General features: G+C 35.7%; 1 protein-coding gene across 4 annotated transcripts in view; it reads right to left on the minus strand.

Moving 5' to 3' along the window:
* Window positions 1-14,486, minus strand: part of LRBA (LPS responsive beige-like anchor protein) — a 745,100-nt gene that overhangs the window by 491,383 nt on the left and 239,231 nt on the right. For all 4 annotated transcript variants that reach the window (XM_036852028.1, XM_036852030.1, XM_036852029.1 and 1 more), the window contains exon 35: window positions 4,478-4,542. In XM_036852028.1, coding sequence (XP_036707923.1) covers window positions 4,478-4,542 — 65 coding nt within the window. The remainder of the gene's footprint in view (window positions 1-4,477; window positions 4,543-14,486) is intronic.

Raw genomic sequence — 14,486 nt, forward strand, 5'->3', positions numbered from 1 at the left:
CACCTTAATGATTTCATCTAATCTCAAGGCATTAAATATCATCTATATTCTTATAACACTCAAGTTTAGATCTCTAGTCTGGAGAAATAATTAACAACTACCTCTACCTGGATGTCTACTAGAGATATAAAAATCAGTATTTCCAAAACTGAACTCCTGATCTTCCCCAATAACTGTTTTATCCACAGCCTTTTCCGTCTGGTTGATAGAAACACCATCTTTTCAGCTGCAGAGGTCAAAAATCTTAAGAGTAATACTTGACTCCTAGCTTTGTCTCACAATCCACATCCAATCCATTAGTAAATCCTATCAGCTCTACCTTCAAAATATATTCATAATCCTACTACTTCTTACCTCCTCTACTGCTGCTGTCCTAGTCCAAAACACCATCATGTTTAACTAGAATTACTACAGTAGTTCCCTAGTTGATCTCTTTGCTTCTATCCTTAAAGTCCTATATAAATCAGCCTTTTTTAAAACATAAGGCAGATTGTCTCCCTCCTCTACTCAAAATACTGCAATGATTGTTATCTCCTGCAGAATGAATTGCAAAGGCTCTACACAAATCTTGCCCTATGTCTCTGACCTCATTTCTTACTTCTCTCCACTTTGATCACTTGTTCTTGCTATACTGGCCTCATTCCTCAGATATGCCAGGGAAGCTTTCATCTGTTTACTGGCTGTTCCCTAGGACTGGAATGCTTTCCCCCTACATGCCCCTATGTTTAACTCCTTCACATCATTCAAGTGCTTGCTTACATGTCACTTGCTCAGTGATCTCTAATATAACCACTCTATTTAAACTACAAACCATATCAAACCTTTATATTTCCTTTAAAAATCACCATTTCCCTCAACCTGCTTCACATTATCTTTTTCCAAAGAACTTACCACCTTTCATATATAATCCATTACTTATTTTGTTTATTGTTCATAGTCTGCCAATGACTGTTCAAATGTAAGATCTACAAAAAAAAGAATCTTTATCTGTTTTGTTTATTGCTGTATCCCCAGAATCAAGGACAAGTCAAGGTACACAGTCAGTGCATAATAAATATTGGCTGAATGAATAGATGAGGAAACGGATGCTCACAGAAGTAAAAGTACTTCCCATATATCAAAGCTGAAACTTGAACCCAAGGCTAACTTCAAAGCTAAAACTAATAATCACAAGAGCATGTTGCCTTATCTACTAAATGTAACACTAACTTGCATAATTGAGGGCATTTACTTAGTAGAACCTAAACAAAATAGACTTTTTTTTCAGCTTATAAATTCATTTGTTTATTTTATTTTATTTTATTTTATTTTTAACATCTTTATTGGAGTATAATTGCTTTACAATGGTGTGTTAGTTTCTACTTTATAACAAAGTGAATCAGCTATATATATACATATATCCCCATATCTCTTCCCTCTCGCGTCTCCCTTCCTCCCACCCTCCATATCCCAACCTTCTAGCTGGTCACAAAGCACCCAGCTGATCTCCCTGTGCTATGTGACTGCTCCCCACTAGCTATCTATTTTACATTTGGTAGTGTACATATGTCCATATTTACACTACCACTCTCCCACTTTGTCCCAGCTTACCCTTCCCCCACCCCATGTCCTCAAGTCCATTCTCTAGTAAGTCTGCGTCTTTATTCCCATCTTGCCCCTAGGTTCTTCATGACCTTTTTTTTTTTTTTTAGATTCCATATATATGTGTTACCATACGGTATTTGTTTTTCTCTTTCTGACTTACTTCACTCTGTATGACAGACTCTAGGTCCATCCACCTCACTACAAATAACTCAATTTTGTTTCTTTTTATGGCTGAGTAATATTCCATTGTATATATGTGCCACATCTTCTTTATCCATTCATCTGTTGATGGACACTTAGGTTGCTTCCATGTCCTGGCTATTGTAAATAGAGCTGCAATGAACATTGTGGTACATGACTTTTTTTTTTTCTTTTTTTTTATGACTTTTTTTGAATTATGGTTTTCTCAGGGTATATGCCCAGTAGTGGGATTGCTGGGTCATATGGTAGTTCTATTTTTAGTTTTTTAAGGAACCTCCATACTGTTCTTCATAGTGGCTGTATCAATTTACATTCCCACCAACAGTGTATGAGGGTTCCCTTTTCTCCACACACTCTCCAGCATTTATTGTTTGTAGATTTTTTGATGATGGCCATTCTGACCGGTGTGAGGTGATACCTCATTGTAATATTGATTTGCATTTCTCTAATGATTAGTGATGTTGAGCATTCTTTCATGTGTTTGTTGGCAATCTGTACATCTTTGGAGAAATGTCTATTTAGGTCTTCTGCCCATTTTTGGATTGGGTTGTTTGTTTTTTTGATATTGAGCTGCATGAGCTGCTTGTAAATTTTAGAGATTAATCCTTTGTCAGTTGCTTCATTTGCAAAATAGACTTTTATAACCACTTCTCTTAAAAAACAGAACTAGTGTTAATCAGTGTTTTGCATTAAGTAGAACAAATACATATTCGATCAACAGCACTGACTTAACTCTTTTTCTAAATATAAACTTTAAAAGCATCTAATACCTCAGTGTTGAAATTCAGCCAAAGAGCTATTTATTTTTTTGATGAACAAGCACTTTGAAATTTTTGCTAAAAGTAAGACTAAATTATTAGTCATTCACTCATTGAGAAATATTTATTGATTTCCCAACACTTTCCAGACTCCAGACTACAATTTAGCTCTGTTTCTCATATAGATCACTGCAATAGCCTTATTACTGTTCTTGATTTCAGTTAGGTCTCCTCTCCTTCAACCCATCCTAAACATCACTGCTAGTTATCCTTCCAAAACCCAAGTATCACAATGATAATACTTTCTTAAGACATTTCAAGGTTTCCCATTGCCTTTAGATGAAAATCCAAATACACCATATTAGACCTTTTATGGTCCAGATAACCAATTCTATTCCAACAATTCACACACATACACATGCACACACACTCACACACGTACATACACACCTTCCCACATCACAGTATCTTCAGATATTCTATTCCCTCTATTCAGAATGCTTTTCATACATATGTCCTCCAATTTATCCATAATCCCCACTTTTCCAAAGTCTACATTACTAACCTTACTCATCCTTGAAAATACATCTCAGGAATCATGTTTCCCTGGGGAGGTTCTACCTAATTCTTCTGAACTAAATTGTGGAGTCTTTCTCTTTTTTCACATTCCTACCTTAATGACATATATGTAAATATTTCTAGCACAGAATTTAGCATATGGCATTAGTTGCAGGTTTATTTATTTGTATTCAACACTAGTCTGTGAGCACCTATAATTATTTACTGATTAAAATAATTTTAGTAGCATTTAATATAAAATAAAGTTAACAGTACCCTCTTCTACAACATTAACGAGACAGAGGCTAAATTCCTAGTTACTAGTTCAAATTATTCCTATAGTGATGGTGTCAGTCTCTCAACTCTAGACAGAACAGTATATAAAACATTCTTAAACAATAATTTTGTTCAGAATGCTATTTCCAATGGCAGCCAATCACACCTTTTAATCTATACCCTGGGTCTTCAGTCCAAGTAATCCAAACTCAACTGCCACGGGCTTCCCTCTTAGCGCAGTGGTTAAGAATCCGCCTGCCAATGCAGGAGACACGGGTTTGAGCCCTGGGCCGGGAAGATCCCACATGCCGCGGAGCATCTAAGCCCTTGTGCCACAACTACTGAGCCTGTGCTCTAGAGCCCGCGAGCCACAACTACTGAAGCACACATGCCTAGAGCCCATGCTCCACAACAAGAGAAGCCACCGCAATGAGAAGCCTGCACACTGCAACAAAGAGTAGCCCCCACTAACCACAACTAGAGAAAGCCCGCGGGCAGCAACGAAGACCCAACACAGCCAAATAAATAAATAAATAATTTATTTTTGAAAAAAAGAAAAAATCAACTGCCACGAAACAGACCCAAAGTAGTCCACTCATCATTTCCTCAATTTATTCTTATCCTTTTATTCTCTCACTTTCTTAAATCTATTTTTCCCTTGTATCTTTCTATCTCTGTACTTCACTTTTCTTTCCTACTACTGACTATTCTTTCCTTGAATTCTTCTTCCATTTTGCCCAGGCCATGACATAAGAGAGATAATATAGACCATATTAGTCTATTTACTGGCTCTACAAATATAATAGAATTTTCTAGGAAGTCCAAATAAGTATCAGTTTTCCTTATATTTGCTAACAGAATCATCAGTGTACTTTTGCCAAAGGCTTACTTACTGAAAAACAAAGAACTGACTTTATCATTAAGCACATAACCATGAAGAGAACAAAATGATTAAATATTGAAGTATTTATAATAATTAATATCTAAGCTGACTATATCACTGACTGCAAAAACAATATAGTGCCAAAAATATCAGTTCCAATGGCAAAAATAACAATAACATCTTAAAGTAAAATATACATGGATATAAAATAGATTACCTTCCTTCGTTGACAAGTTCAATAAAAGCAAGGCCTGCATTCTTCTGAATAGAATTCTGCCACTCCTAAAAAATAGCAGAAAATAGCTGAACAAATTTCACTCAGTAGGTTATTTCTTTAAAACAATAATTATGAAAAACGTCACCCATATCAATTTCATACTTAATTGAAATTGATTTAATGGAAATTAATTAATTTCCAAAAGATCTTAATGGAAAAGTTTTGTTAAACATGCTGTCTACCCAATGCAGCCCCATGAACACATAAATAGTTGACATTAAAAAGTAAACTAAACAAGTTAGCAACAATTTGATTCTAGATAAACTAAATGAGCCTATCTATATTTATCTTGCCCTTTTAGTTCTGTACCATTATATCCTACTAATTTAACTGAAACAGTTTGAAAGGAAGGCAGCAAAGAGACCAAGGACAGAGGTTTTGTTTTGTTTCTTTAGAGATGCATTACCCCAAATGAGGGGAAGACGGAATTAAGTAGCTCCCTAAACTTAATAAATAGCGCACATTCTACAAAAATTGATGATTAATGATTGAGAAAGAGACGAGAGATCAGTGAATTTGGCTAGACTACTTGTAAGCTGAAAAACTATAATTTACTAGCATATGAATTAGCAAAAGATGGTATAAAATTATTAATATAGTCTTTATGAATAAGTTATCCATTAAAAAGCCCCCTGGCGGTCCAGTGGTTAAGAATCCATCTTCCAATGCAGGGGACGTGGGGTCAATCCCTGGCCGGGGAACTAAGGTCCCACATGCCGCATGGCAAGTAAGCCTGCGCCCCACAATTACAGAGCCCATGTGCGGCAACTACAGACCCCACGTGCTCTGGAGCCTGCGCACCACAACTAGAGAGCCCCCGCGCTGCAACTACTGAGCCCGCATGCTCTGGAGCCTGTGCGCCACAGCTACAGACAAGCCCGCGCAACACGACTAGAGAGAAGCCCACGTGCTGCAACAAAGAGCTCGCGTGCCTCAATGAAGAGCCCGGGTGCCGCAACGAAAGATCCCCGATGCCCCAACTAAGACCTGACTCAGCCAAAAATAAAAAGTAAATAAATAAATATTTTCTTAAAAAAGCCTCAGAAGAAAATTAACCAGTAATATATACAGAAATGAATTTTTTTAATCCTCATCTCAAAACAGATATAAAATACGCATTAATCCAATAAAGCTGGGCCCACATGAACTGAAATGTAGCTAGATTTGAGAAATGCCAATGCATGCGTGTGTGTATTTTTTAAAGAACTAGACATATATACATAATCTTTATGTTCCTTAAAACTAAAGAGCCCTTATATTCCACCTATGTAATATCCCTCGACTAATCTTTTTTTGTCCTTTTATAATGGTCAAAACAAAAGACAGTGCTGGGGACCTTACCACTGTTATCATAAGCAGTATTCATATATTCTGAATCTAACACCTTCAAGAGTTTTTAATTCCATGTAATTTCACCCCTGAAGACTGTTCTGTGTCATGCCAAATTCTGATTTAGTTTTAAGCCTCATCCTTTCACAGCTACTTTCTCCTTTTTATCCCCAGTATTTATTACTTTCATGTTTTGAAAAACCCAAGGTGGCCCTCAGGACTGAAATGGCTGTTTGCCATAATTTTGTTATAGAGTTCTATTTCATGAATAGTGTCAGCAAGAACATACTAACAGAACATATACAGTAGAATGAAAAGTAGATATAAAGTCAGTCAGACATTTGAGGCTACAGTAATTGGCTAGGACTAGGTGAGAAGATAAAGCAATGTGTTGCTGAAAAACAAGAAGTCATGGGATCTATGTTCTCAAACTGACTATGACACTAACAGGATATGTCCATAAACAGATCACTCTATATCTCTAGGTCCTCAATACCCCCTTAAAAAAATTCTTAAAAGATGTGTGATTTTATGATTCAACAACTTACAAACATTTAGAAATTCGTGGCTCATAAGTCCAAAATATATACTCTCAAAATTCACAACAGCCAGCAAACTGAAACAACAAAATAGAGATCTTATATTTCTTTCAATAAGGTAAACCAAGTCAAGGATAAATAGAAATACCCATCTAATTTAAAATCCTATTCTTTCCAGCAAAATGAAGTAAACAGACAGACAATACAAAGGAAAGCAATCAAACTCCATGAAGAAGTAAATCCCTGAGAGAAGAGGATGTGTCATACCCTCCACTCTTCTCAGAAATAGGAGGAAGAAAAGAGGAAAAAGCAGAAACCGCAGGTAAGTTTTTTGACCCTGGTCCAGAAGTTTCCACACCTCACTTCCGAGGCAGAGCACAGGGAGATGCCAAGTCTCAAAGAGTTGCCCTAAACCTAGTAATGCACAGGAAGAGTAGATAGAGACAGATTTAATGGTAGATGGACCTAAAACAGCCTCACAGTAACTCACGCCCTTGGAGGAGTCAGAAAATTATCACAGAAAGATGTACACATAGTTGAGGCTTTGAGGGGATGAGGAAAACACAGCTGTGACCTTTGTTGATAGACAGCAGGGAATCAGAAAGGATGGTAACAGAGGGATGCCCTAGTCAAGGAACAGAAGCAAAATCTCACTCCTCAGCTCTTATGCCCAGCAGAGCACTCTCAGCAAGCCACCTGGAAATCTGATACAGCACCAGAGTGTGAGGAGGCAAGATCTTAAACTGAGTTTTCCTTTAGATCACTTACTTGAGGGAAAAATCTCACAAGGGAAATTAAATTTAGTAAAAAGAAAATAAAGTTACTTTTCTCGCTAGAAAAAAAGAAATTAGGAAGAAAGGCAAGAGGTTACCCCATATATAATTCTTTAGATCACACATTTTATTTTAAAAAGTATCTACTAGTATTATTTTTCTCAAATCCATTTTGTCTGATTTAAAACTGCAACGGGTGGGGATTTTTATGTCATATAAAACTCAAACCCCACATGAAAAACATAGGTAACAGTAGAGACACTCAAATTTTAAGTATACAGGTAAACATCATTTTGATTTTATTTTCATTTATGTATACAAACTGACTTTTACTGATAATGTAAATTTAAACTTCACAAAGATTTTAAACAGCATGATTTAGGTCAGATAGAAAACTAGTTAAAGTTAGTATAACTATAAAAACATTACCATCTAAAAATTTTATGACCTCAACTTAAATTGGTATGCCACACAATTTTTTTCTTTTAAGTTATAAACAAATTAGACATGAAGATACACATAGAACTTGAAAAGTCCAATTTTTCTTACGAAAGCTCAGAAACATATTTATTATGACTGCTAATACATTTGGATTCTTGTTTTCTCAAATATCATCTATAAACTCATATTATTTAACTTGTAGTAACAGCTATCAAAACACCTGGAATAAAACTTTTTCACCAGTTAAAAAAATTAGACAAAATGAGAAATGAAGTGAAAATACAAATCTTACCTACGCTTTGGGTAGTTATAAAAATCTTACAATTCTTAAAGATATCAGAGTTTTAATTTGCCTATAATCCGTTCCTAATTATAAACTATTTAACATTTAATAAAATATCACATACCAGGTACATAAAGATATACTGATAGGAATTAATAACCCAGGTAAAAAGAAGCTGCAACCCATGAGAATAGGAAATTAATTTGTTTTAATAAACCCAGCTGTTAGTCAAAGCCAACAAGTTTTCTCCATACTAAAACACTGAATACAATCCTTAAGGAAGTCACCAAAACTACAAAGAAGATTCATGCTATCCTAAAGCATTTTCTGCACTTCTGAGACAATTATTAAAGAAGGTGTTAGTCTAAACAATTTCACAAACCACAGCTCAAAATAACCTTTAGTGAGTTTTAACAGCTGAAAGAAAAGCTTAATGGTTATCCTCTCTCATGATCATTTCAATATTTCATCATAGTATTTACAATTATATAGCAATGCAAAATTCACCGTACATTTAAAGGTCTTGGTTATTCTTTTCCCAGAGGTATTGATGAAAAACATGTTAAAAGCCTCAAATCCAACCACTAATGCAGCTAAGTGATTTTAAAACACATTTCAGCACTTTGGAGAGGAAGGACTCAAAACACAACTGAGTCAATAATTTCATACTGTTCTAAGCTGTATTTAATTGACTATCACTTCCTAAGGCCATAACTGTTGACTAGTCAATTTTTACTAAAATATACTCTTAGCTTACTAATGCTCTTAAGTCATACAACAACAACAACAGAGATAGTATATATTAGTGAAATCTAGTAAATAAACAGAGTTACACCAATTTTCAAACATGTGCTTTTGGTGGTAAAAGTCGACCAAACTTGGGTTGGGGGAAAAAAAAGACTTCATCAACTAAATTAATTCTATGCCTCCCCACCATCAACAAATATAGAGAAAAAGGGCACCAATAAATGTGCTATATATTAATTTATAATATATATTTTTTAATTTATAATATTTTAATACAACTTTAACTCCCCTAAAGTGAACTTGACAGCTTTCTATAAATTTGATAATCTCCTACAACATATTTTAGTGTCTTGAATACAGCACATGAATTTATCTAAATTTTAAAAGTAATTCCCAAATATTACCATGCTCTAAAGCAAATAAAATCAACCTACAGATTGACAAGATAGACTACATATACTCCATGCTGCCACCTTTTTTCTTTTTTAGCCAAGCCATCGATACTGACATTAAATGTATATCAATGTTTTTTATTCTAGTGGGCCAGAAAATCACTAAACTATGTTCTACTCTTAAAATAAAAAAGGTATAAAATGAGTGACTTTGGTTAAACAGCAAAAAACAAGAACAAAAATAATAAAGAGAGGACAAGAGTAATGAGAGAGGGTTAAAAAATTTCTCTACAACCTGAAGGGAAATAACTTGAAGAAAAAGACAAATGCTTGTTACAAAACCCTTAGAAAGGCCAAGAATTGAAGGCACTGATTACATATACGGATGGCTGAGGGACAGGGATGAAAAGAGTTTAAATGAATAAAAGCTGGTATAAAAAACACAGAATCTGAGCTCCTCTCCCCATGTCGATGGCCATCTCCACCATGGTAAGAGACTGGAAGTTTACTTTCCAGAGGAGTAAACCTCTGAACACTTTAAAAACCCCTACTGTAAAAACAAAATAACTTGGAAGTATGCTTACTGAACCATGAGACATCAAACAATATTAGAGAAGTGTTCTCTGAGAAAAATGAGAAGCCATGATAACATTTAAAATAAAGCTCATTCATCACCAGCAGACAGCTCATACATAGGCACATAGACTTTTGTGCAATACACTTAAACTTGAGCACAAAGGGTCACTAGTCATTAGAGGAAAGACTCATATGAATGACAGACACCAAAGAAACAAGCAGGAAAAAAAATAATTATTAAAAATGGACAAAATATTACCAAATTAAAATATTAAAAACATATTGTTAATGGGGTAGGGAGAGGAAGAATAAAGAAAAGTATAATTAATACCATCAGAAAGGTAAAAACTTTCATGTAAAAATTCAGGGCAGGTTCCAAAATATTGCAGAGGGAGGAACACTCCCCAACTCATTCTACGAGGCCACCATCACCCTGATACCAAAACCAGACAAAGATGTCACAAAGAAAGAAAACTACAGGCCAATATCACTGATGAACATAGATGCAAAAATCCTCAACGAAATACTAGCAAACAGAATCCAACAGCACATTAAAAGGATCATACACCATGATCAAGTGGGGTTTATTCCAGGAATGCAAGGATTCTTCAATATACGCAAATCAATCAACGTGATACATCATATTAACAAATTGAAGGAGAAAAACCATATGATCATCTCAATAGATGCAGAGAAAGCTTTTGACAAAATTCAACACCCATTTATGATAAAAGCCCTGCACAAAGTAGGCATAGAGGGAACTTTCCTCAACATAATAAAGGCCATATATGACAAACCCACAGCCAACATTGTCCTCAATGGTGAAAAACTGAAACCATTTCCACTAAGATCAGGAACAAGACAAGGTTGCCCGCTCTCACCACTATTATTCAACATAGTTTTGGAAGTGTTAGCCACAGCAATCAGAGAAGAAAAAGAAATAAAAGGAATCCAAATCGGAAAAGAAAAAGTAAAGTTGTCACTGTTTGCAGATGACATGATACTATACATAAAGAATCCTAAAGATGCTACCAGAAAACTACTAGAGTTAATCAATGAATTTGGTAAAGTGTCAGGATACAAAATTAATGCACAGAAATCTCTTGCATTCCTATATACTAATGATGAAAAATCTGAAAGTGAAATTAAGAAAACACTCCCGTTTACCATTGCAACAAAAAGAATAAAATATCTAGGAATAAACCCACCTAAGGAGACAAAAGACCTGTATGCAGAAAATTATAGGACACTGATGAAAGAAATTAAAGATGATACAAATAGATGGAGAGATATACCATGTTCTTGGATTGGAAGAATCAACATTGTGAAAACGAATCTACTACCCAAAGAAATCTACAGATTCAATGCAATCCCTATCAAACTACCACTGGCATTTTTCACAGAACTAGAACAAAAAATTTCACAATTTGTATGGAGACACAAAAGACCCCGAATAGCCAAAGTAATCTTGAGAATGAAAAATGGAGCTGTAGGAATCAGGCTCCCTGACTTCAGACTATATTACAAAGCTACAGTAATCAAGACAGTTTGGTACTGGCACAAAAACAGAAATATAGATCAATGGAACAGGACAGAAAGCCCAGAGATAAACCCACGCACATATGGTCACCTTATCTTCGATAAAGGAGGCAAGCATATACAGTGGAGAAAAGACAGCCTCTTCAATAAGTGGTGCTGGGAAAATTGGACAGCTACATGTAAAAGTATGAAATTAGAACACTCCCTGACACCATACACAAAAATAAACTCAAAATGGATTACAGACGTAAGTGTAAGGCCAGGCACTATCAAACTCTTAGAGGAAAACATAGGCAGAACACTCTATGACATAAATCACAGCAAGATCCTTTCTGACCCAGCCCCTAGAGAAATGGAAATAAAAACACAAATAAACAAATGGGACCTAATGAAACTTAAAAGCTTTTGCACAGCAAAGGAAACCATAAACAAGACCAAAAGACAACCCTCAGAATGGGAGAAAATATTTGCAAATGAAACAACTGACAAAGGATTAATCTCCAAGATTTACAAGCAGCTCATGCAGCTCAATAACAAAAAAACAAACAACCCAATCCAAAAATGGGCAGAAGACCTAAATAGACATTTCTCCAAAGAAGATATACAGATGGCCAACAGACACATGAAAGAATGCTCAACATCATTAATCATTAGAGAAATGCAAATCAAAACTACAATGAGGTATCATCTCACACCGGTCAGAATGGCCATCATCAAAAAATCTAGAAACAATAAATGCTGGAAAGGGTGTGGAGACAAGGGAACACTCTTGCACTGTTGGTGGGAATGTAAATTGATACAGCCACTATGGAGAACAGTATGGAGGTTCCTTAAAAAACTAAAAATAGAACTACCATACGACCCAGCAATCCCACTACTGGGCATATACCCTGAGAAAACCATAATTCAAAAAGAGTCATGTACCACAATGTTCATTGCAGCTCTATTTACAATAGCCAGGACATGGAAGCAACCTAAGTGTCCATCATCGGATGAATGGATAAAGAAGATGTGGCACATATATACAATGGAATATTACTCAGCCATAAAAAGAAACGAAATTGAGTTATTTGTAATGAGGTGGATGGAGTTAGAGTCTGTCATACAGAGTGAAGTAATTCAGAAAGAGAAAAACAAATACAGTATGCTAACACATATATATGGAATCTAAGGAAAAAAAAAAAAAGCTCATGAAGAACCTAGTGGCAAGACGGGAATAAAGACACAGACCTACTAGAGAATGGACTTGAGGATATGGGGAGGGGGAGGGGTGAGATGTGACAGGGTGAGAGAGTGTCATGGACATATATACACTACCAAATGTAAAATAGATAGCTAGTGGGAAGCAGCCGCATAGCACAGGGAGATCAGCTCGGTGCTTTGTGACCACCTAGAGGGGTGGGATAGGGAGGGTGGGAGGGAGGGAGATGCAAGAGGGAAGAGATATGGGAACATATGTATATGTATAACTGATTCATTTTGTTATAAAGCAGAAACTAACACACCATTGTAAAGCAATTATACTCCAATAAAGATGTTTAAAAAAAAAAAAAAATTCAGGGCAGGGATACTTTTTTATTCACTGGTACCTCTTTGCCTCTGTATTAAGAGTTCTCCAAGCCAAGAGTTTGTGGCCCTCATCAGTGCCCATGATCACAGGCCTTGGGAGCTCCTTTAATCTCTAAGAAGAACTGGAGCAGGAGTTGTAAAATGGACTGTCTTACTGGAGCCCAGAACATCTGGGGAGCCAGATAACCCTCTCTTTGCACAACAGATGAAATTCGTTGTATGAAAAACAGAGTCCTCCAGAGAAACAGAACCAACAAGACAGAGATACGTATTTTATTTATTTTAAGAAAGTGGCTCACATAATTATGGAGGCTGACAAGTCTCTGCAGGGCGAGTTAGCAAGCAGAAGAATCAGGAGAGCTGATGCTGTAATTCTACTCCAAGTCAAAAAGCCTAAAAATCTGGAAAATGAATGGTGTAGTTCCAGACTGAAAGGCACTAGGCTCGAAACCCAGAAAGATCCAACATGTTAGTTTGAGAACAAAGGCAGGAAAAAGTGATATCTCAGTTCCAAGGCAGTCAAGCAAGTAGAATTCTCTCTACTCAGGGTATGCTCAGCCTTTTTGTGCTAGTCAGGCCTTCAATGGATTGGATGAGGCCCATCCACATCAGGAAGGACAACCTGCTTTACACAGCCTACCAATTTAAATGTTAATCTCATTCAGAAACTTTCGGAATAATGTCTGACCAAATATCTGGATACCCCATGACCTAGTCAAGTTGACATAAAGTTAATCATCCAGCTCTCCCCTTCCATCTCCCCTGACAACCTCAGAAAACTAGAAAATGCTATTAGAAATTAAGAGTATAATAACAAACAAAAATTTTGAAAGAAGTACTGGAAGATGTAGAAGAAGGCTCTCAGGAGAGTAAAATAAAAGATAAAATGAAGAAAAAACAGGTGAGAATGGATATGAAAATTAGATAATTAATCCAGACAGTTCAACATCTAACTAAGAGGAGTTCTGGAAACAAAAATGAGAATACAGAGAAAGAAATTCCCATAGATATAATTAAAGAAAACTTCTCTGAATACAAGTACATACTTTTTCAGACAGAAAAAGTTTACATAAAATATCAAAGACAGTGGATTTTAAAAGATCCACCCACATCAAGGTACAATCCAGTAACAACAAACATTTTTTAAAATAATAAAAATACTAAAAGCTCTCACAGAGAAAAAAATAATTGGAAAGATTACAATTTTCAGCCTGTAATACTAATATCCCAACAAGCCACCAATCACATATAAAGGTTAAAAAAAAAAAAGACATTTTCATACAAGCGAGGTCTAAAAAATTCTACCATCATGCATTCTTTTTTAAGAAATTACAAAGGACATGCCTCATCAAAATTAATACAGAGACCCCACTATCATCCTCCATCCCAGTTCTGCTTTAATTTTTCCATGGCATACTTAATGCCAATTAATTTCTTTTTTGCTTTTCTCTTTGTTTTATTCTCTCCTATATTCCAGTGCCGGGTCAGTGACCAGCACATATAGAATAAGTGATCAATAAATGTTGAATCAGTGTATCTTTCATAAAAGAAGGCCACTATAGGACACAGGAAATAGACACTATAGCATAAGAGGGAGAAGAGGAAACATCTAGGTTGATGATAAAAGAAGCCTCCAAATGACACCTTTCTACACAACTAAGGAGTAACCAATCCAGGTGAGAACAAGAAAACAGAGAACTCCAGGTACTGTATCTCCAAGAGAAAGAACTGAACCAATAGATACCAAGTGTGCTAGTATCT

Source organism: Balaenoptera musculus, chromosome 5 (genome assembly GCF_009873245.2).
Source record: "Balaenoptera musculus isolate JJ_BM4_2016_0621 chromosome 5, mBalMus1.pri.v3, whole genome shotgun sequence".
Taxonomy (NCBI): domain Eukaryota; kingdom Metazoa; phylum Chordata; class Mammalia; order Artiodactyla; family Balaenopteridae; genus Balaenoptera; species Balaenoptera musculus.